This window comes from Salvelinus namaycush, chromosome 33 (genome assembly GCF_016432855.1).
Source record: "Salvelinus namaycush isolate Seneca chromosome 33, SaNama_1.0, whole genome shotgun sequence".
NCBI classification, from domain to species: domain Eukaryota; kingdom Metazoa; phylum Chordata; class Actinopteri; order Salmoniformes; family Salmonidae; genus Salvelinus; species Salvelinus namaycush.
Genome location: NC_052339.1, coordinates 19,088,948 through 19,112,275, shown reverse-complemented (window position 1 = coordinate 19,112,275; position 23,328 = coordinate 19,088,948). Strand labels below are relative to the sequence as shown.

At 42.2% G+C, this 23,328-nt stretch overlaps 1 protein-coding gene across 1 annotated transcript in view; it reads right to left on the bottom strand.

The window, feature by feature from the left end:
* The window catches only part of LOC120027783 (semaphorin-5A-like), a 208,194-nt gene that overhangs the window by 110,950 nt on the left and 73,916 nt on the right, over window positions 1–23,328 (bottom strand). The window contains exons 5-6 of the mRNA XM_038972811.1: window positions 9,020–9,082; window positions 2,407–2,505 (exon numbers count right to left, since the gene is read on the bottom strand). Coding sequence (XP_038828739.1) covers window positions 2,407–2,505; window positions 9,020–9,082 — 162 coding nt within the window. The remainder of the gene's footprint in view (window positions 1–2,406; window positions 2,506–9,019; window positions 9,083–23,328) is intronic.

Genomic DNA, 23,328 nt, shown 5'->3' with positions numbered 1-23,328 from the left:
TGCAGAAGATCATCAGCACAGGAATTTCTAACCATACAGAACACAAGCTTTGTCCAACTGACACACTGAAGCTTCTCTCTAATGCTGGCTTGAGTTTCAGGTTAATCAATGAGAGATGGACTTTCCACTTCCTTAAAGTACGTGATGCTCATTAATAAAACAGCCTAAGAGCAGGTCACTTTGTATAGATTTATTAGAGTGGGTTGATTTGGACCACTGTTGGTTCCGTCAACACAAACTACCTCCGCTCCGGGCCTCCGGTCTGACACCGGCTTGACCCAACAAGTGTCACTGTGTCTGAAGTCTGCGATGAAAGGGGGTATTGATGGAGCTCATTCTGTGTGTTGAGGGAAGTGTTTGGGTCGAGCTGGGTCTGTAAGACGGGTGGAATGGGGATAGAGTATAGATAGAGGCTGCATCTATCATGCATATTAAAGCAATGGAGTGAATGAGTTCTCTCTTCAGGACACACAGCAGCTGTGGTTGGGAGCACAGGCTGGGGAGACGGGTCACTTTCACACCTCTAATAGCCAATCATTTGAGACACACTCAGTGCTGTTGACTTGGCTTTCAGATCATCTCTCTTTCTCTCCCTTCCTTCCTGGTCAGTTGCCATGTTACACTTCCTTGCAGCCGTCTCATAAATGTGATCAGACACAGAAAGAGACAGCCAAGCAGGTGCTAGGTGTCTGATGATTCATAGCTGTCTACAGGGCAGCAAAGAGGACATTGGGTCTGCAATAATAAGCTCTATATAATCATCATCATTTTACTCATCATCATTATCATTATCAAAATCATCATCATCATCACCATCCTCATCATCATGACCACCATACTCATCGTACTCATCATTATACTCATTCTCATCTTCATCCTCCTCATCATACTCATTCTCATCCTAATCATCCTCCTACTCATCATTATCACACTCATCATCATACTCATCATCACACTCATCATCATCATCACATCATCATCACATCATCATCATCACCATCATTATCAGTAGCAATATCATCATCGCCATTATCAATTGCATGACTAGAGGATTGCATTCTCTAATTTCTGACAAATCCATAGTGGGCAAAAATAATCCTGCCATTCAAGGCCATAAATATGGATAAGGTCTTGAAATTAATTAATATATTGTCATGAATGAGGACATTTGGACAGAATTAATTTCAGTAAATGCCTGTAAAGACTGTGAATTGGTCATTAACGGGATATTAATCTGTGGTTATGTACACACATTATGATAACTAAATGCATATTTATTTCCTTCTCCTCTCTCTCTCTACCTCCCTTGGAATCTTTCTCTCTCTTTCCCTCCTTCTTTGTCGCTCTCCCTCCCTCTCAATCTCCTTCTCTGTCGCACCCAATACCTCTCTCTCTCTCCCCCTCCCTCCCTCGCGATCTCACTCTCCCTCCCTCCCTACCTCACACTCAATCCCCCTCTCTCTCTCTCTCCCTCTCGATCTCTCTCTCTCTCCCTCTCTGTCATACTCGATCCCTCTCTCTCCCTTTCCCTCTGTCGCACTCAATCCCTCTCTCCCTCCCTCGCGATCTCACTCTCCCTCCCTCCCTACCTCACACTCAATCACCCTCTCTCTCTCCCTCCCTCTCAATCTCTCTCTCTCTCCCTCTCTGTCACACTCGATCCCTCTCTCTCCCTTTCCCTCTGTCGCACTCAATCCCTCTCTCCCTCCCTCGCGATCTCTCTCTCCCTCCCTCGCGATCTCTCTCTCCCTCCACCTCTCTCCCTCCTGCGCGACGCCTCTCTCTCTTCCTCTCTCCCTATCCTGTCCTCTCTCTACCTCTCTGTCGCTCTTGATCCCTTTCTTTCTCCCTCTCGCCTGGTCCCCCCACTCTCTCCTTTCCTTTGCCACACTCGATCCTTCTCTCTTTCCCTTTCCCGATCCCCCCCTCTCTCTCCCTCTCTGTCACACTCAATCCCTTCTTTTTGTCTCTCTCGCTCTCCCTATAGCTATGCAGCACTTATCTTTTATATTAGCAGACCCACTCAGAGTAAATATGTGTTCTCCTATAACAGGGCTGATGAAATACCATCGTAATAATGTTTTGACATTTATACTATATGTATTTCTGATGGATTAGTCGTTATGAGACGGTGACCTTTGCATTTGCTGCTAACAAAATTAAAAATAAAATAAAAACATCGTCCTTCCCTCCACCTACACACCATATAATATAACCAACAGCCCACACACTTCCCTCAGGTTAAACTGCAGGTTTATATACAGTAGGTGGAGTAGAACTAGAAGTAGAGGAGCATAGAGCAGTAGAAGAGAGGAAAAGAGAAGATAGTTGCAGATAAGAAAGTAAAGTAGAGGAGAGAAGAAAAAAGGAGAGGAGAGGATAGAAGAGACATGATTAGATTCTTACAGTGCGGTTGGTGCAGATGGGTGTGAAAGCATTGGTTCCACAGGTGAACAGTCTATCTCCATTCACCAGCAGCACTCTGATGTAATTCTGACACTCCTCCTGTGGAGAGGACAGAACAGCACAGCTAACATTAGCACTAATAGAATGACACAAACACAGGAATAAACACCTTAACCAAGTTTCAAGTATTTACCATTTGTAAGTACATACATTGGAATTTCTCTTCAACGAGAGCTCAAAAAAGGTAGAAGAAGATTTTTTTTAAACACAAAGATTACATATAATACAAATAATCACATATGCAAGATAAGAAAGTATATGTGTAAATATTAGCCAGTCACATCCAAACATTGCACTAACTCTGAATAATGAAGCTGCAGCCCTAGAGTACCTACAGATGTAGGATCTTAAATCAAGCCAGTTTGCTACAGTAGGAAAATAATCCTGCAGCAACAGGAAATGTAGGGATTGATAATTTTTTTGCAAGGGAAAATCAAGTCTAAAATTTCAAAGTGGAAATTACAAACTTCAGAAGCCTTTTTAAACCTCATGTTTTAAATGTCCTGCACTGCAGGAAAGTTATCCTGCAACAGGGTGATCAAATGAAGATCCTACATCTGTATTGGGAGTTTTTCTTTGCCTCTGTTGCCTTGGCTAATCCTTTGGGGGTTAGCTTTAAGCCCGGGTTGAAAAGTGCTATACAAATAAAAAATGAATAAAATGTGATTGATTGAAACAGTGTAACAACACGACCTCTGTTTCCCCCAACACTATTCACACTGCTCAGTCTGTCAGGGGACTTTGTTAAAAACACACAACACTGACACGATGCTAGCAGTGAGAAGTCTTGTCAGAACATGGTGGATGTGTGTTTTTGCATTGTCTGACTGGAGTCTTAAAATAAACCATGTGTATGGTAAGTTCCCCTGAGTCCGTCTGAAGGGACCTGGGGCTTGTGGTTCTGAGGGCCCTCGTTCAGATTTAGGGCCAGTAAATCAGTCTGGTGTACTAGAGATGCCCGGAGCCCCTTTCTGACTCTCTTTTTTCCTCTCTTTCTCGCTCTTCTATCTCCCTTTCTCTTTCTCCTTTCTCTCGCTTTCACGCTCTCTCGCTCTCTCCTCCACCTCTCTCTCTATCAGTGGTGCCTGATTTAGGAGTGTTACAAGGGACCGCTGAAGGGTTAGTGGGAGCAGTATATGTGTGTCTGTGGGAGGGGTAGAAGTCGGGTATATTTTATTTCCCCCTATCAAGATGGAGGTTAACTCGTAAAACGATTCATTTTCCTGTACTAAGCACATTGTATATGTGTGTGTCTCTCTCGCTGTGTGTTTGTGTGTCTCGCTGTGTGTGTGTGTGTGTGTCTGCCTTTTGTAGTGTGGCTGCCTGTGTGTATAACTCAACTCAGCACGGAGGTTGTTCCCCCAGCAAATAAGAAGCTGATTTTAATGTGTGTCTTGTGTCACAGTGTTGAAAACTTCCTGACAAACGTTCAGGCTCCTTATAGTAACACGGAGACAGTTATGCACGGCTCTCGAATGACAAACCAGACAGAGCTGCCGATCGACTCCCGTCAAGTCAATTTAAGTCCCTTTTCTTCTCCTAGTGGAAATAAATCAAAGGCGGTACAGAGAGGCAGACACCGGCTTTAAAGAGCACAATCACTTGTAAATTCACTCAAGGCGGAGACACCGTATCTGTGAAAAAACTTAAGTCACGGTATATTGCTGTGCGGCGGAATAAGTAATAAAACCCCCAACTCTGCCAAGTAAAAGGGAGAGATGAAGAGAGAGAGTGAGAGGGCGAGAGAGTGAGAGGGCGAGAGAGGGAGAGAGTGAGAGAGTGAGAGGGCGAGAGAGGGAGAGGGCGAGAGAGGGAGAGAGTGAGAGAGTGAGAGAGTGAGAGAGTGAGAGGGCGAGAGAGGGAGAGGGCGAGAGAGTGAGAGGGCGAGAGAGGGAGAAGGCGAGAGAGGGAGAGGGCGAGAGAGGGAGAGAGTGAGAGAGTGAGAGGGCGAGAGAGGGAGAGGGCGAGAGAGGGAGAGGGCGAGAGAGGGAGAGGGCGAGAGAGGGAGAGAGTGAGAGGGCGAGAGAGGGAGAGGGCGAGAGAGGGAGAGGGCGAGAGAGGGAGAGGGCGAGAGAGGGAGAGAGTGAGAGAGCGAGAGAGAAAGAGAGAGAAAAAAATAAATATGCAGAGAAGGATGTCTTTAATGCTATTCTCAGAGAAGGATGTCTTTAATGCTATTCTTAGTGTTCTGTACATTACTGGAATGTATCTTCAGAAGCAACAACAAGAAAAACAATTCCTTAGGACTAAGGTAGCTTAGTCTGTAATTCAGAATGACAATCATACACTGGCCAGTCCCTGCACACCTATTATGTGTTGTGTGTGTATGTATGTTGTATGTGTTATAGGCCTCTAACCACCTTTCACAGAGGGATAAACACACAGGCAAATATCTCAGACTTCAACCAAAAAACTGAAATACCCACGAGGCCCCTGCAGTTCAGCACACGGTCACATTCAGTTATAAAGCATGTTATTTGGAGGAGGGTATGCAGGAAAACCACACACACACACACACACACACACACACACACACACACACACACACACACACACACACACACACACACACACACACACACACACACACACACACACACACACACACACACACACACACAAACAGAAGAAAGGAAAACAGTGTCTGTGTATAGTCAGTTTAAATGAAAAGGTGTGTACTAAACCCACTAAATCCTACTTCAGACATAAATCACACATTGTTGTCCATGAGGGGTTTTCTCCAGTTTGAGTGAAGTCTAAGTTAAGTCTGAGTTATGAGTGGGGTTGTTTCATGTTGGGATGAGTGTGTTAACAGCCTCACTTCTGATTGGCCCTGACTGAAGCAGGCTCCTTTAGTGAACTCATCACAGTTGTGTCTGTGTGTGTGCATAATCTAAGTGATTATGATGATACTTATAATGCATTATGTCTATTGGTATATTATGAGTCTTTATGAGTCTTTATGTGTGTCTATAACTATGCTTATACTGCATTACGAGTGCATGTCTAATGCTGTATAATGCAGTGTGCATATGGGCTTCACAGAAAGTGTTACCCACACCTGAAAGTAACAAACTGTGCACCTACTACCTTTTTAAATGCTATTTTGGGACAGAACCCAATGTACGTACTGTTTATCCAAGCAATATCAAAGTTATTTTGCAAATTGTTGATTTGGAGTGGGCCCTCTCGCTATTAAGACTGGTCGATACACTGTTGTAACTTTAATGGGTTACAGAGTTAATGTTTACAGTTAATTCATTGAGCTGTATCTAAAGATATTTTCTATACAGTTATTTACATAGGTAATTGTATTAGAATTCATGTGTTGGAGATTGAGAGAACTACATACATATTTTTGTTGTATTGGTTATGTAACGGTTTTCTTCGTCTGAAGAAGAGGAATCGGACCAAAGCGCAGCGTGGTAAGTGTTCATGCTTTTTATTGAAAACTGAAAACTATAACAAAATAACAAAGGGAATAACCGAAACCGAAACAGTCCTGTAAGGTGCAAAACACTAAACAGAAAATAACTACCCACAAAAACCATGTGGGAAAAAGCTACCTAAGTATGGTTCCCAATCAGAGACAACGATAGACAGCTGTCCCTGATTGAGAACCATACCCAGCCAAAACAAAGAAATACAAAAACATAGGGAAAAAAACATAGAATGCCCACCCAAATCACACCCTGACCAAACCAAAATAGAGACATAAAAAGCTCTCTACGGTCAGGGCGTGACAGGTTAGTATTGGATTACCCTTTTGACTGCAAGTTCCAGAATGCCTTGCGACAGGAAGTAGAGAGAGAACACACCAGTTACGTACAAGTGACAAGTGATTATCCTGACTTTCGCTAACAACTTTCTTTTATTGTTTTGTAGAATCTAAAGTTGTTAAATGTAACGTGAACAAGTAGTATTACTAAAAGAAGCTTTCATTTCAAACCCGACGTCCCGAGTCATTACTTTGAAGATAGTTATTCTATATACACAAACACTCCCCTAGATAAACGTGTATGTATTTTTTGTAAAGATCGTTACATTGAAACAGAAGTTCATGCCTTCCTTGCTTTACTGTGGGTGGTACAACAACATTAGAGATGATCCTTACTGTGGGTGGTACAACAACGTTAGAGATTATCCTTACTGTGGGTGGTACAACAACATTAGATATTATCCTTACTGTGGGTGGTACAACAACGTTAGAGATTATCCTTACTGTGGGTGGTACAACAACATTAGAGATGATCTTTACTGTGGGTGGTACAACAACGTTAGAGATTATCTTTACTGTGGGTGGAACAACAACATTAGAGATTATCCTTACTGTGGGTGGTACAACAACATTAGAGATTATCCTTACTGTGGGTGGTACAACAACATTAGAGATGATCCTTACAGTGGGTGGAACAACAACATTAGAGATGATCTTTACTGTGGGTGGTACAACAACATTAGAGATGATCTTTACTGTGGGTGGTACAACAACATTAGAGATGATCCTTACTGTGAGTGGAACAACAACATTAGAGATGATCTTTACTGTGGGTTGTACAACAACATTAGAGATTATCCTTACTGTGGGTTGTACAACAACATTAGAGATTATCCTTACTGTGGGTGGTACAACAACATTAGAGATTATCCTTACTGTGGGTGGTACAACAACATTAGAGATTATCCTTACTGTGGGTGGTACAACAACATTAGAGATGATCCTTACAGTGGGTGGAACAACAACATTAGAGATGATCTTTACTGTGGGTGGTACAACAACATTAGAGATGATCCTTACTGTGGGTTGTACAACAACATTAGAGATTATTTTTTACAGTGGGTTGTACAACAACATTAGAGATTATCTTTACTGTGGGTGGTACAACAACATTAGAGATGATCCTTACTGTGGGTTGTACAACAACATTAGAGATTATTTTTTACAGTGGGTTGTACAACAACATTAGATATTATCTTTACTGTGGGTGGTACAACAACATTAGAGATGATCCTTACTGTGGGTTGTACAACAACATTAGAGATTATTTTTTACAGTGGGTTGTACAACAACATTAGAGATGATCCTTACTGTGGGTTGTACAACAACATTAGAGATTATTTTTTACTGTGGGTGGTACAACAACATTAGAGATGATCTTTACTGTGGGTGGTACAACAACATTAGAGATTATCTTTACTGTGAGTGGAACAACAACATTAGAGATGATCCTTACTGTGGGTGGTACAACAACATTAGAGATGATCTTTACTGTGGGTTGTACAACAACGTTAGAGATTATCCTTACTGTGGGTGGTACAACAACATTAGAGATGATCCTTACAGTGGGTGGAACAACAACATTAGAGATGATCTTTACTGTGGGTGGTACAACAACATTAGAGATGATCCTTACTGTGAGTGGAACAACAACATTAGAGATGATCTTTACTGTGGGTTGTACAACAACATTAGAGATTATCTTTACTGTGGATTGTACAACAACGTTAGAGATTATCCTTACTGTGGGTGGTACAACAACATTAGAGATTATCCTTACTGTGGGTGGTACAACAACATTAGAGATTATCCTTACTGTGGGTGGTACAACAACATTAGAGATGATCTTTACTGTGGGTTGTACAACAACATTAGAGATTATCCTTACTGTGGGTTGTACAACAACATTAGAGATTATCCTTACTGTGGGTGGAACAACAACATTAGAGATTATCCTTACTGTGGGTGGTACAACAACATTAGAGATGATCCTTACTGTGGGTGGTACAACAACATTAGAGATTATCCTTACTGTGGGTGGTACAACAACATTAGAGATGATCTTTTTGGTCAGCTGTCCAGCCAAAATGAACATTTTAATGGTTTTGATGAAAATAATAAACTATGGGAAATGTTATTAAGAAAAATGTCTGAGCCGTGTGAATGTCTGAGCCGTGTGAATGTCTGAGCCGTGTGAATGTCTGAGCCGTGTGAATGTCTGAGCCGTGTGAATGTCTGAGCCGTGTGAATGTCTGAGCCAAAACCTGCCATATTATCGTCCAACGGTTTAATAAAGGTTAAATAAAATAAAATAAAATCCTCCAACAGAGACATTTCTTTTTAAGTGCCTAATTGTCCTTTCATTCATTAATGTATTTCATTAATAAAATACAATAATTATGCATACATGTGTATAGATGATGTAATGTACCATGTTTGACCATGATTGTGTTTAGTGTCTCAACTCTACTTGAGCGGTCCACAATGTGGTTTAAAAAATCTGTATTTTATATTATTGTAGAGTGATATTTAAATACACTGTTCTCACTCACAAACACACACACATACACACACAAACAGAAGAAAGGAAAACAGTGTCTGTGTATAGTCAGTTTAAATGAAAAGGTGTGTACTAAACCCACTAAATCCTACTTCAGACATAAATCACACATTGTTGTCCATGAGGGGTTTTCTCCAGTTTGAGTGAAGTCTAAGTTAAGTCTGAGTTATGAGTGGGTTTGTTTCATGTTGGGATGAGTGTGTTAACGGCCTCACCTCTGACTTCCCCCGACTGAAGCAGGCTCCTTTAGTGAACTCATCACAGTGCCACTCCGCCTCCTGTCAACACAAAAATACCATTAGAAACACACGATCTGGTGTTAAACTGCATTAGAAACAGACACTGAAACAGCATGGCACAATGGAAACACATAGGCATTAAATGAAGAGAACATTAAACATTGGGCAAAAAAATATGAATTGTTCATTAACAACATTTTAAACCAACAATAAAACAGCTTTTAGAAACACTCAATAAACTGACACTTGAGCAGTAGACAACAGTTTAATACTGAACAATGACAACATTCTACAATAGCCGTTTCCTGTAGGCAGGTATACCACATCACATTGTTTTAAATACGGTGTAGACTATTTCCTCCAGTCTTGAGTTTGTTTGACCAGGTGGTATAGTATTTGCCACTACAACCAACCTCTTTCATTTATATGGCTGTGGTTCATCGACCCACACAGAGGCTGAATGAATACATCCTACACAGCAGACCGCATCCTATCGGTGTACCAGTGCACGTTAAATACGAACACTGAATTCAATTAACTCGCCCACCCACCAGGGCTCACTCCAGACACGAGGGAGCGAGCACAGAGACGGATGACAATGTGATTTACACCAGGGGAGAAAATTAGGGATACTTAGACATGAGAGAGCAAGCACAGAACTGAATGTCAATGTGATTTACATGGAAGAAAATGTTGAGATGCTTTTCACGTTTTTACTAGCAGAGAGGAATTAGGAGATAAAACCTAGGCCTATCCTCTAAGGATGAGAATTCAATACACTCTGATTCCTCAACTGTAATTTCACTTCTGGTCCTCCAGGGGGTTTTCATTGATAAAGGTTCTGTAGTAATGGAATGAAATGACTGCTGGCTTCAAGCCAGTGAAACGATGGACGGACGGAGGAGGAGAACAGCCATTACCGCTACTCCAGAGATTAGGGAGTGAATGGAAAGTTTCTGTAATAATTACTGTACCGCTGTAACTTAATGTACCACTCCGGAAGTTTATGAACCACTTGCTAGCTATAAGTCCCATTGTAATTGTATGTTTCACTGTAACTCTAGACCACCTTCCCCATCATTCATTTAGCCAGGTAAATCATGGAGAGCAGTTTCTATTTTTACAATATGGTAAACTACTTGAGGGAACTTTATACTGTATGGATACATTTTTTTTAGGATAGAAAATAAATCATGTTTTCATCTTAAATATACTCTATATTTCAACTTTGTATAAGGACGAAACGAGGGGAAGGTAGCCTAATGAGTTGAAACCACCTTTTACATTAAGAACCTGTTAAACTATACCAAACACATTATTATAATGTTTCCATCTGATTCAGGATTGAAAGTTGTATATCAGCTGTATATCGTGCAGACAGAAAGAGAGGATAAGTTGTATATCAGCTGTATATCGTGCAGACAGAAAGAGAGGATAAGTTGTATATCAGCTGTATATCGTGCAGACAGAAAGAGAGGATAAGTTGTATATCAGCTGTATATCGTGCAGACAGAAAGAGAGGATAAGTTGTATATCAGCTGTATATCGTGCAGACAGAAAGAGAGGATAAGTTGTATATCAGCTGTATATCGTGCAGACAGAAAGAGAGGATAAGTTGTATATCAGCTGTATATCGTGCAGACAGAAAGAGAGGATAAGTTGTATATCAGCTGTATATCGTGCAGACAGAAAGAGAGGATAAGTTGAAACCCCTCAGCAGAAACGTTCTTTCATTTCCTCCTCAGACAGGAACAGTGGACTGAAATTCTCCTCAGTGTTTTTATGAGAAAGCCTTAACTCCACCGTCCCAATGGCCTAAAAGAAGTAACAGGAAGTAGAGATATTGCACGCACGCACGCACGCACACGCACGCACACGCACACATGCATAGGTAGCCTAGAAGTTAGCGCATTGGGCCATTAACTGAAAGGTTCCTGGTTTGAATACCGGGGCCGGCAAGGTGAAAAAATCTGTTGCTGTGCCCCTGTGCTAATTTCACTCCCTGGGGTGTCTCAGGGAGAGTTGGGATATGCAAAAAAACACACTTGTGTGTAACAGGACAAAATATAAGCACCTCCCAAATAATAATAATTATTATTATTACCCACACACCTGGCAGGTTCACGTGGGAACAGGAAGCGGAAGAAGGGGGCATGAGAAGGAAAAAGAAAATAGGATAGAGGCCCAGCATAAAGTGGGGGGAGGCAGAAGGTGGTGGATTGTGTGTGTGCGTGTGTGCGTGGCCTCCACTCAGCTGTATCTGTCAGGGTGCCAGATGACATTCCAGGCCAAAGCTAGCTATTTTAGGGACAGTGCTCCTCTGACACAAACCACACATAAGCACTAGCAGCTCAGCATGCCAACCCAGCTTGCACAGCACTGTCTGTCCCTATGAGTAGGCTATGTGTGTGCAGTACGTGCTCTTAGAAATTACAGGGGAAATACCAAAAAGTTTGGTCTAACTCAAACACAAACATTCTCTGGTTCGTCTGTGATATGGTATTAGATAGTAATGGTGAGGTAACATAATCAATAATATTATGAAAGAGCTTTGTGGGCACTAACGGATTCAATAAAACAAATCATTACTCATTCAAATGTATTATAATAATCAAATATAAATAGAACAATTCAGAAGAGATTCAATACTCATACTTATTCCACTTTCAAAAACAGCTACTATAATAAAATATGAAGTGAATATTATCCATCTTTCCTAAAACCAGTAATATGTTGGCATAATTTACCACCTCTCACACCCCAGTACCTCAGTGCCAAGACATCAAATGGGCCAGAATACCTAGCAGTGCATCGATGCAAAGTCTAAAACCAAAATCTTAAAACATTAAACACCCATTACAACGCTATTATTTAGCCTCATTGTGCTCTGCAGACGAAATAGCTCTCTTAAAGTGAAATATAATCTCTAGTGTGCTGACATTTATTCTAATTATCAGCTCTCAACTTTAGGTCTCTGATACACAGCCCTTTTTAGTTAGAAAGAAAAGCTGCTTCTCAGAAGTATCTACTGGTCTGAAAGCAGCTGTAGGGCATAATCACATGCAGGCATTCAGTGTTTGGGACTTAAAGTGATTTGAATCTGGAGATATGCATGTTCTCTCTGCCCACCCTCTCGCTTCACTACACTGTCCTCAGTACTGTTTGATAACCAAGAGATGAGCCTTTGTGCAGAGACCATGTGTGTGTCTTTACTACTAAGAGGCCCATTGTTACCCTAAGGTGGGTGTTAGGGAGAGACAGAGAGAGCGTGGTCAGAGGACAGACAGAGGGAGAGAGAAACAGAAGGGTGGCAGAAAAAGATATCGGGGTAAGAGAGAGAGAGAGAAAGAGAGAGGTTGGGGGGACATAACATAGACTTGGGCAGAGAGAGAAAAGGGAGAGCAAGGAAGAGAAATGGAAAGACAGAGAGAAAAACAGAGAAGGACAGAGAGAGAGAGAGAGAGAGAGAGAGAGAGAGAGAGAGAGAGAGAGAGAGAGAGAGAAAAAGAGAGAGGGAGGGAGACAGACAGACAGATAGAGAATCCAAAACAGTGTTCTTCTCCCCAGACACCCAGACATGATAGCATCTATTTTGCATAAAGAGAGCCACACTTTATGTCTAGAGTAGATACTGTCTTGGGACTCCTTCATAAGACTAGGACATTATGAGGAAAGACAGAGAGCAGAAACATCTGTATCTGTTTGAAATGTCTTTTGACCATTTTTTTGTTGTTGCGACATTTAGAATTCTGACTGATGTCTGGCTGATGTAAGCCGATGAAAGGTTCTGACAAGAAATTGGCCCTGAAGTCATATTAAAATATGTGTCTGTTTCACTACAGTCCCAGATAGTTACAGTCATCAGAGCAGAGCTGTCAGTCAACATGTAGGTAGGGTATTTAAAATCTTAATCAGGTACGTTTTAATTGACTGAAAAACATCCTAACTCCACAGAGACTGTAGTCTCACCATAATGTATGCCATCAAATATGAAGGTGTTCAGTATACACAGGGCACAGTCAATTAGTCACTATCAGTGTCAACATTGACCATCATCCAGGGTCAAACCATTCGTTTCCGAACCCCATCACCCCTCTCAGCCCCTTTAATGGACCAGTCCAAGTTATTATTGAGTGTGCTGTGTATCTCTATTATGTGCCCCCATTCCACTGACTCAGTCCTCTGTATTATTCCATGCATTTAAATAGAGGAGTTATTCCCGACTTGGCCAATTTAAAGAAGCTGAGCTATTGGTGTTCAGTTAGTGCTTGCTAAGCAGGGGTAATTGTCTCTCAGACAGAAAGCGTGATGGGAAGATAGAAGCTGCTGAAATACAACACACTGGGAACTTATTTTGCATCTTGCATTAGATGTCTTCATTATAGCAAAAAAAAAATGTTTCATGGCATATCTGCTATTTATTTCACACACTGCACTCCACATTGAATGTGAACAATGCTACTGCTACTACAGAACTTGTCCAGCAATAACTGCCTAATGCTTCGATCCACAACACTCTCTGAAAAACTAGACTGCCTCTGTGTTCCAGTTTAGATTTTCTGTGTCAGAGGAAATAGCCTACTAATGAAGCATTTAAAACATCATGTCTCTCTGAAGGCCATTCTATTAACGATAGAACAGAGGGAGAGAGAAAGAGAAAGAGAAAGAGAGAGAGAGAAACAGGACAGGAAGGAAGGAACACTGAGGTCTAGAACCCAGGTGATCATCCATCACCGTGGGCAACACAATGGGATGTGAACACAATGCAGACAGAGAGCAGGTGATTCATCAAGGAAGTGCTACATCCAACCCACAGCAGCTACTGTACAGGGTGCACAGGGTGTACAGGGTGCAAAGGCTCATGGTGCCAAGGCTGACTCTGCTGACTGGGGTTGGCAAGGGGTGAGTGTAGGACAGTGAGGGAGTAGGGGGTAAGGCTAGGGGGTAAGGAGGGGGTAAGGGGTAGTCATTGCAGAGTAGGCCTACTTTACCTGCTGCCAGATTCTATATAAACCAGATTGAGTGTGTGATTGTGTTGTAAAAACACTCCATCTGATGGCAATCAGAAACTTCTCAGAAACTTTTCACTTCAAATCATTGTTTTGCTTTGTATTCTGAGAGTGTTTACAACACAAAAACAGTTCATCAGACAAAGTACTATCTCTCGCCTGAGTCGTCTGTACCCTTCCTGTTCATAGCCCCAATTGAAGAGATAATCCGTGGGGAATGCAATCAAAGACACACAGAAATTGCAAAAGAGTTCTCTCTCTCTCGCTCTCTCTCTCTCGCTTTCTCGCTCTCTCTCTCTCTCTTCATCTCCAATGTTATCCCTTCTTCTCAGAGCAGAGGACTTCACTTCTTCTCTCCCTTATGCTTTTCTAAAACCTTGACTTTATTGTTCATTACAGTCGGAGAGTAGGAAGAGAGAGGGGGAGAGAAGGAGGGAGGAAAGAAGAGCGTTTTGCTGAGGTAACAGAGGCCAGTGAGATTATGATAGCAGGCCTCAGCCAGTATCGATCTCCTGGTGAACTCTATATCTGCAGTACCACAGGACAGACAGAAGGCAGTTAGCAGCTCTCTGAAACTCCAAACAACACAACACTGCCAAGAGGCTCCACGTTTCATCTTAAGTGATGAGGGTTGGTTTGAGGGAAAATTAGAGAGATTTCAATCAATAATGCCCCCCAAAATTCTAGAGGTCTGGTTTATTTTTCCTTCATACATCGAAGGATGACCTTGGCTGTTTTGACATGCTCATAAATATATTTTCTTTGTACATAAAGGATTAAGTCTGAGCATTGATTAAACATCAAATGGTAACTCTACCTCGTCTCTTCTTGTATAAAAAAAATCATGCACGGCATAGCTCTCAGCACTAAGCTTCATCAAGACACATCAAGACACGAGAGCGTAGTTTGTAGGTCATTTCCCACAGCAGACTACTTTCTTTTTTCAACAACAATGTAGACAAGTAAAATCAACAAAACCTGTGAGTATTCTGGTAGTGCATTCTTTCTAGGAATGTATTATGTATTTGTTTATTTGTTAGGGACCATGTACAACATGCCATTGCACCAGATTTAGCTAGATAGTACATTTTCTCAACTTGATCAATCTTTAATGCTCTTAATATGAGCTGAGAGGCACCGGCAGGGGAGACTTCCTTCATAATGAAACCTAACACAGAAAGAATATAAGACATGCCAAGGACGCCAAGGATGCAAATCTCACCGCAATGAAAATAATTGGATCTTTTAAAGAGAGGAGAAGGGAAATTAAAACGAGAGGAGGGGGTAAAGGTTAGTGGAGCTGAGGGACAAAGCAGAAGATGTCACGCCCTGATCTGTTTCACCTGTCTTTGTGATTGTCTCCACCCACCTCCAGGTGTCACCCGTTTTCCCCATTTTCCCACCCTCTGTTTGTCTGTTGCCAGTTCGTCTTGTCTTGTCAACCAGCGTGTTTTTCCGTGCTCCTGCTTTTTCCTTGCCTCTGTTTTTCTAGTCCTCCTGATTTTGACCTTTTGCCTGCCCTGACTCTGAGCCCGCCTGCCTGACCAATCAGCCTGCCCTTACCTTGAGCCTGCCTGCCTCCCTGTACCATTTGGAACTTTGACCTGGTTAATGAACTTTTGCCTATCCTCGACCTGCCTCTTGCCTGCCCCTTGTTGTTTAATAAATATCAGAGACTCGAACCATCTGCCTCCTGTGTCTGCAGGGTCTCGCCCTGTGTCGTTATAGTACGAACTGGTCATGACTGACCCAGCAGAGTTGGAACCTGCGGGGACCCTGCAGGGAGCCACCATTAAAAGACACGAGGAGCTACTTCAGAACCTTATGGAAGGGTTCCAATCTCTGGCGGAACGCCACAACCAGGGGTTCAAGGCGTTAATGGAGCAGGTCTGTGAATCTGAGTCACTCAGTCACTCAGTAACCCACCTACCAGTGGTGGGTTTGTTCTGCCTGCCCCGTTTCCCCGAGAACCCCGCATACCTCCTCCGGAGCGATATACTGGGGATCCTGGAACCTGCCGGGCGTTTCTTTCCCAGTGCTCCCTTATTTTTGAGCTACAGCCATCTTCATTCCTTTCGGATCAGTCGAAGATAGCGTATCTTATTATGCTAATGTCTGGAAGGGCACTCTCCTGGGCTACAGCTGTTTGGGAGCAACAATCCGTTGTTTGCTATTATCTGTAGGATTTTATGGCAGAGGTGAGGAAGGTGTTCGATTCTCCGGTGCCTGGGAGAGAGGCGGCCCGAAAACTACTGAAATTAAATCAGAACTCCCATAGTGTGGCAGACTACGCAATAGATTTTCGCACATTGGCCACCGAGAGTGCCTGGAATCCGGAGGCCCTGTTTATTACCTTCACGGACTATCAGAGGAGATAAAAGACGAGCTAGCAGCCCGGGAGTTACCTTTGGACCTTGATTCCCTCATCGCCCTTACCATTAGGATTGATGGGCGTCTACCGGAACTCAGGAATGAGGCTGCATTTCTCGTTCAAATATTTTTTATTGAACACACACAGGAATGGTGTATAGGTATAAAAGGCAGGTATACAATTTTTATCTAAACATAAAAGAGCAGACAGAAACAAAAAGACCCAGAGTTCTGGGTACAAAACAAATATTACAAAACAAGACATACAGAACAAGGACAGGTAGAAAGAAAGAGGGTAGGTGTCACCCCCCACTTATTCCCCCCCTTTATCCCTCCCCCACTTATTCCCCCCCTTTATCCCTTCCCCTTATTCCCCTCCCGACTGCTCGGGTGGCGGTGCCAGCACATGCTGCCCAAAGGTGGATTAAAATATTACTATTGAGAGTGCGTTAAAAAGTACAAATTCACAGCGCCGAATGGTCCAAGTAAGAGAGGAAAGGCTGCCAGATTTGATCAAATGTTGATAATTTATTGTTCAGAATATATCTAATCCTTTCTAAGTGTACAGTGTTTGCCAATTCGCTGAGCCATAATTTGGTAGTGGGCGCTTCCTTCTTTTTCCAAAACAACAAGATTAGTTTTTTTTGCCGAAATGAGACTGTAAGAGATGAGTTGTTTTTGAGGGTTGGTTAATCCGTTTAGGGAATCAGACACTCCCAGGATTATCAGAAGCGGGTCTGGGTCAATTGAAGTCTCCAGAACTTCAGAGAGGATCCTAAAAATTCCACACCAGTAACCATACAAGCTAGAGCATAGGGCAAAGCAGTGGAGTAGTGTACCCTGTGCAGCCTGACATTTATCACACATAGGGGATGTATCAGGAAATATCCTATGCAGTTTGGTTTTGGAATAGTGTAATCTGTGTAATACCTTGAATTGTATGAGACGATGTCTGGAGTTAATGGAGCAGGTGTGGATATACTCCAAGCTATCTTCCCAGTCTGCCACCGAAATGTCAGTCCCTAGTTCTTCCTCCCATTTTGCCTTAATGGCATCTGTAGAAGGTGTGCTAACCGATTGAAAAGCATCATATAAACGAGATATCAGTTTGTCTGAGGTGGGGGATGTTTTTATGCATCCGTCAAACATGGAAGGCTTAGCGTTCCCAAATGTTGGGAGGTGTTTTCTAACATAGTCTCTGATTTGTAGGTATCTGAAAAAGTTACTTCTGGGAAGATTATAAGTTTCCTTCAGCAACTCAAAGGAAGCAAAGGTCCCTTCTATATATAAATCCCCTATGGTACTTATCCCCAACTCTCCCCATTGCTCAAAGGTGTTATCAAGGTTAGAGGGGGAAAAGGAGGGGTTCCTGGCAACAGGGAGCAAGAATGACATTGGTCTAAGCTCAAAGTGGGTTTTAATTTGCTTCCAGATTCGGACTGTGCTATGTATAATAGGATTGTTACTATAAAGTGACCTCTCCAGATTGACAGGCGACAAAATCACAGCACCAATAGAGAAGGGGGGACACTCCTCCCACTCCATACTAAGCCAGCTGGGTGACGGACGTGCGTCATCCAGCAAAAACGTAACAGCGCGGAGGTTAGCGGCCCAGTAATAAAATATAAAATTTGGGAGAGACAATCCTCCTTCCATTTTGGATTTGCAGAGGTGTTTTTTACCTATCCTGTGTGTTTTATAATCCCAGATGAAAGGATTGATAATTGAGTCCAGTTGTTTATGAAAGGATTTAGGTATGAATACTGGGATGTTCTGGTATAGGTAGAGCAGTTGTGGGAGGAAGACCATTTTAATGGCATTAATTCTTCCGAGCAGAGAAATTGGGAGAGTTCTCCAAAATTGTATGTTTGTCTTGAGTTTTTGCATCAGAGAGGGGAAATTCTCTTTAAATAGTAAGGAGTATTGTTTGGTAACTACAATTCCTAGATAGGTAAATTTTTCTGAAGATAACTTAACTGGAAGATGTTCTAGCCAGGAGGTGTTTTGTAACCGTAAGGGCATTAATTCACTCTTGTTCCAATTTATTCTGTATCCCGAGAAGGTACCAAACAAATTAATCACATCAAGAATAGCTGGAATACTAGCTTGGGGTTCTGTTACATAGAGGAGAATGTAATCTGCGTATAGGGAAATCTTATTTAGAGTATCTTTAGTATTATAGCCGTGTATTGCTGCATCAGATCTGATCGCCTGAGCGAGAGGTTCAATGATTAGGGCGAAGAGCATAGGCGACAGCGCACAACCCTGCCTTGTCCCTCTGTAAAGGTTAAATCGGGGCGACAATGATTGGTTAGTGAGTATTCTCGCACAGGGGTTCCTATATAAAAGCTGGATCCAATTTATGAACCCATCTCCAATATTACATTTCTGTAGGACTTTGAATAGATAGGACCACTCAACTTGGTCAAAAGCCTTCTCGGCGTCAAGAGATATAACGGCAAGGTCCACGTTTGGTAACCTCTGAGAATACATAATGTTGAAGAGGCGCCTGAGATTGAAGAATGAATGGACCAATTTGCCAATTAAAGTGCTAAGCCTGTTAGCCAGGGTTTTTGCTAAAATCTTTTGGTCTGTATTAAGGAGGGATATTGGTCTGTATGACCCTACCTCTTCCGGATCTTTACCCTTCTTATGTATAACTGTAATGAATGCTTCATCCAAAGTAGATGGGAGAGCTCCATCCTCCTTGGCCTGAACCAACATTTTGTGCAGGTAGGGAGAGAGCATGTTGCTGAATGTTTTATAGAATTCACCAGGGTATCCATCTGGGCCCGGGGTCTTGCCACTCTTTAGAGTTTTAATTGTTTCTCGAATTTCTTCAAGAGATATTTCCTTATTCAGGAAGTTAGAATCTTCCTGGTTCAGGGCAGGAAGATTACAGTCCTCCAAAAAGTTTTGCATAATTAAGGGGTTAGGATCTGCTTTAGATGTATATAGAGTCTCATAAAACTGACGGAATCTGTCATTGATGTCTTTGGGGGAAGAGAGTAATTCCCCAGATGCAGATTTAACTTTGTGAGTCATTCGGTCACTCACATTATTTCGAAGTTGTCTGGCGAGTAATTTGTGTGGTTTGTCACCAAACTCAAAATATTTTTGCTTGGCGTAGAGAAAAGATTTAGCAATTTTAGCTGAGAGAATCTGATTATATTCAAATTTTAAAGAGGTAATTTTTTTATGTTTCTCCATAGATGGATGTCTAGCATTCTCCCTATCCAGTAAGTGAATTTGTCCCTCCAGTTCTACCAATTTTCCCCTGTTTTGCCTACTCCTGGCAGTCTGATAGGAGATGATACAGCCTCTCAAATAAGCCTTAAGTGTTTCCCACAGTAATGCTGGGGAAGTCTCTGTGTTGTCGTTGGTATCAAAGAAAAATGTAATTTGGTCTTTAAGATGTTCACAGAATGTTGGTTCTGTGAGGAGCTGAGGATTTAACCTCCAGACCCTCTTGTTTGGTACGATGTCACCCAATCTCAGGGAGAAGGTGAGTGGACTGTGGTCCGAGATTATAATATCATGATACTTCACATTACAGGTATAGGGGAGTAGTTTAGCATCAACCAAAAAGTAGTCAATTCGAGTATAAACATTGTGAACATGAGAGTAAAAGGAGTATTCCCTACCCGTAGGGTTAGTGATCCTCCATATATCAAATAAGTTAGAATTCTTTATGTAGGTATTCAAGAATTCACTTGAATAGGAGGTGGGGGTTCGCCGGGTAGAGGATCTGTCCAAATATTGGTCTAGCACAGTTAAGGTCCCCTCCAATGATCAGGTTAGTATGGGAGATATCTGGAATCAGGGCAAGGACTCTTTTGAAAAAAGAGGGGTTATCAATGTTTGGCCCATAGATATTTAGTAGAGTTTCAGAAGTAGAGTGGATCTCTCCTATTACGATCACATAACGACCCTCTTTATCCACAATAGTGGTTTTATGTAGAAAGGGAATTCCTTTCCGTACCAGAATCGCTGTGCCTCTCGTTTTGGCAGAGAAGTTAGAGTGATACACTTTCCCCACCCACCTACATTTAAGTCTGCTATGAGAATTATTTTTCAGATGGGTTTCTTGCAAAAATATAATATCAGACGAGTGTGCTTTCAAGTGGGCTAGGACCTTGCCTCTCTTAATTGGTTCGTTTAAACCCTTGACATTCCAGGAAGTGAATGTGAGCCCCGCCCCCCTCTCATTTGTAGTTCCTATGGTGGCCTGCATAACATGTAACTCAATAAAAAGGTAAGAAAGCGCACCAAACCATCACGATCAGCATATGTAGCAGCTACACCCGAGCAGTATCCAGCCAGCCCCTCCCCCCCTGCAAGCACCTTTACTTCCCACCCTGTTCCCCTACTTTCCCCACTATTTACCCCCCCGATCAACCCACCTTTAACAGGCATACACAAATAGGAGAGAAAAATAAATAAAAATAAAAATAATAAACACATTGTCTGGCCGATGCCAAAAAAGCACGGGGCGACCTCGAACAAGAGGTAAAACAAAAATAAAATCCCAACTATACGTTCACCTCTCACTATCCTAGAACTTCTACTAACATATTAACTGAGGAGGCTCCCGCGAATAAAGTGTTCAATTAGCATCTAATAAACCTAAAGAGAATAAGTTGCAACTTAAACATATTGCGCACTTAAGCGATAAGAGATAAGCAAGATATAGCATCACAAGATTATATTGCTAAGCAATGCCGGTCTAAACATGAACCATCCGCAACCGACATAGACAGCAGTACATTTACATATTGTGGGTTAGATCGGAAACAAGAATTTTTCTAAATTAAACGTACCCCCCAGTCAGAAAATAAATAAATAAAAAGGTTATATATATATATACATATACATACACATACATATATATATATATACATACATACACACACATACACATATACATACACACATACACACACATACATACATACATACGTACATACACACATACATACACACACACACATACACCCCCAAAAAATACATATAAAAGTATATATTTTTAAAAATATATACATATACACACACACACACCCATACCTATATACATATGCATATATACACATACATACACATACATACACAAACATTCATGCCCCAGAGTAATAATCTACACTAATTTAAAATATACACATACATAATAGTAAAATGCTAAGAGAAAATAATTATAAAGTACAAATAATAATTATATGTACGCACACCTACACAGACACTACAGAGGGCTGGTGGGGATCTAATCGGGAGAGCGGCCCTCGGCTAAAACAAAGGCAGAACGGCACAAAACATCAACTTGCTATCTAGGTGTCTGTGTCTGCCCCTTCCCAACCATCACCCCCAGTCCCCTGCAAGCAATAAATAAATGGTATTGTAATAACAATAAATGTAAGAATTGAAAAATAAATAACGAAACAAAACAAAAAATGGGGGAATATAAGTATATTCATCCGAAAGTGTCAATGATCAAACCTGGAAGGCATCCCAAATAGGCATCGCTCTGAACACAGCCAGAATGAAAGTGACTTTAACTGAGAGCTCAGACCGCCCTCCACAGCATCTTACATGTTCGGTAGCCCTTGTTGAGACCGTTCAATACGGTTTCACCCGTTATGGTATAGTATGGATTCGATTCCATGAGCAGACCCTAACACACAATGACAAGGCACTCTAACCTGTACGGGGGATTGGCGTATGTTCACGGATAAACTTCTCTGCGTCCAAAACCGAGGAGAGCCAAATCTTCTCACCGGAAGGCGGGGTAATTCTTAGTCTTGCAGGGAAGAGCAAGGCTGGGCGAAGATGGAGTTTGTAGAGTTTGGTCATGACATCTCTGTAGCCGCCGCGGTGCTTTGCCACATCGGGCGCGTAATCATCATAGACACGGAAGGGGTGCCCTTTATGTAACAGGTTGCCCCTCATTCGGGCCTCGCGCAGGATAAGATCCTTGGTCTTGAAACTGTGACAACAGATGATTACTGGGCGAGGACGTTGGCCCGGTCCAGGCACTGGGACAAGGGCGCGATGTGCACGGTCCAGCTGGGGGTCCGAAGCCAAAACATCCAATCCCATTGCATCCTTCAATAGCTTGGCGAAGAAGTCGGTGGGGCGAGAGCCCGCCTCTACCCCCTCTGCCAGACCAACAACGCGAAGGTTATTACGTCTGGAACGGCCCTCCAGGTCGACCACTTTCACAGAAAGCCTCTGCACACTATCCTGCAGTGACGAGCATAGCTTCTCTAACTCGTCGATCCTACCAGCGTTGAATTCAGAAGCTTTCTCAAGGTCCACAATACTCTGGCCCTGCGAAGCGACCGTTCAAATGGTGCTCTCGATTTTGGTGTCCAGTTCAGCAATAGTAGCCTTAACTTCTTGCAACTATAGGGGGTGCTGTTCCGCATTAGCATATTTGTGTCTCCAAATTAAACTGCCTCGTGCTAAATTCTTGATCGTACAATATGCATATTATTGTTATTATTGGATAGAAAACACCTTCTAGTTTCTATAGAAGTTGGAATTTTGTCTCTGAGTGGTACAGAACAATTTCTACAGCACTTTTCATGACAGGGTTCAGATTTCAGAAATTTTTACCTCTGATCTGGGGTCTGTTTATAAGGCCACAGTGAATGCTATGAAGAAACCGACACTGCCTACGTCTTCCTCTGGGTGTCTGTACGTCATCACGTTTTCAATGAAATCGATGGGACGTTCACAGCCATTACAAAAGACCAAAATGTACAGAGACCTCCCTTTCTCAACGTGCGCCTGAAGCGTCAAGGCCATCGGACCTGCCTCGTTCCAAATCGTTTTCTAACCAGCAATATTTCTCCGGTCATGTTTTCAGTCGTTATAGTTGTTAAAAACATCATAATGTAGTTAATTTGAGCC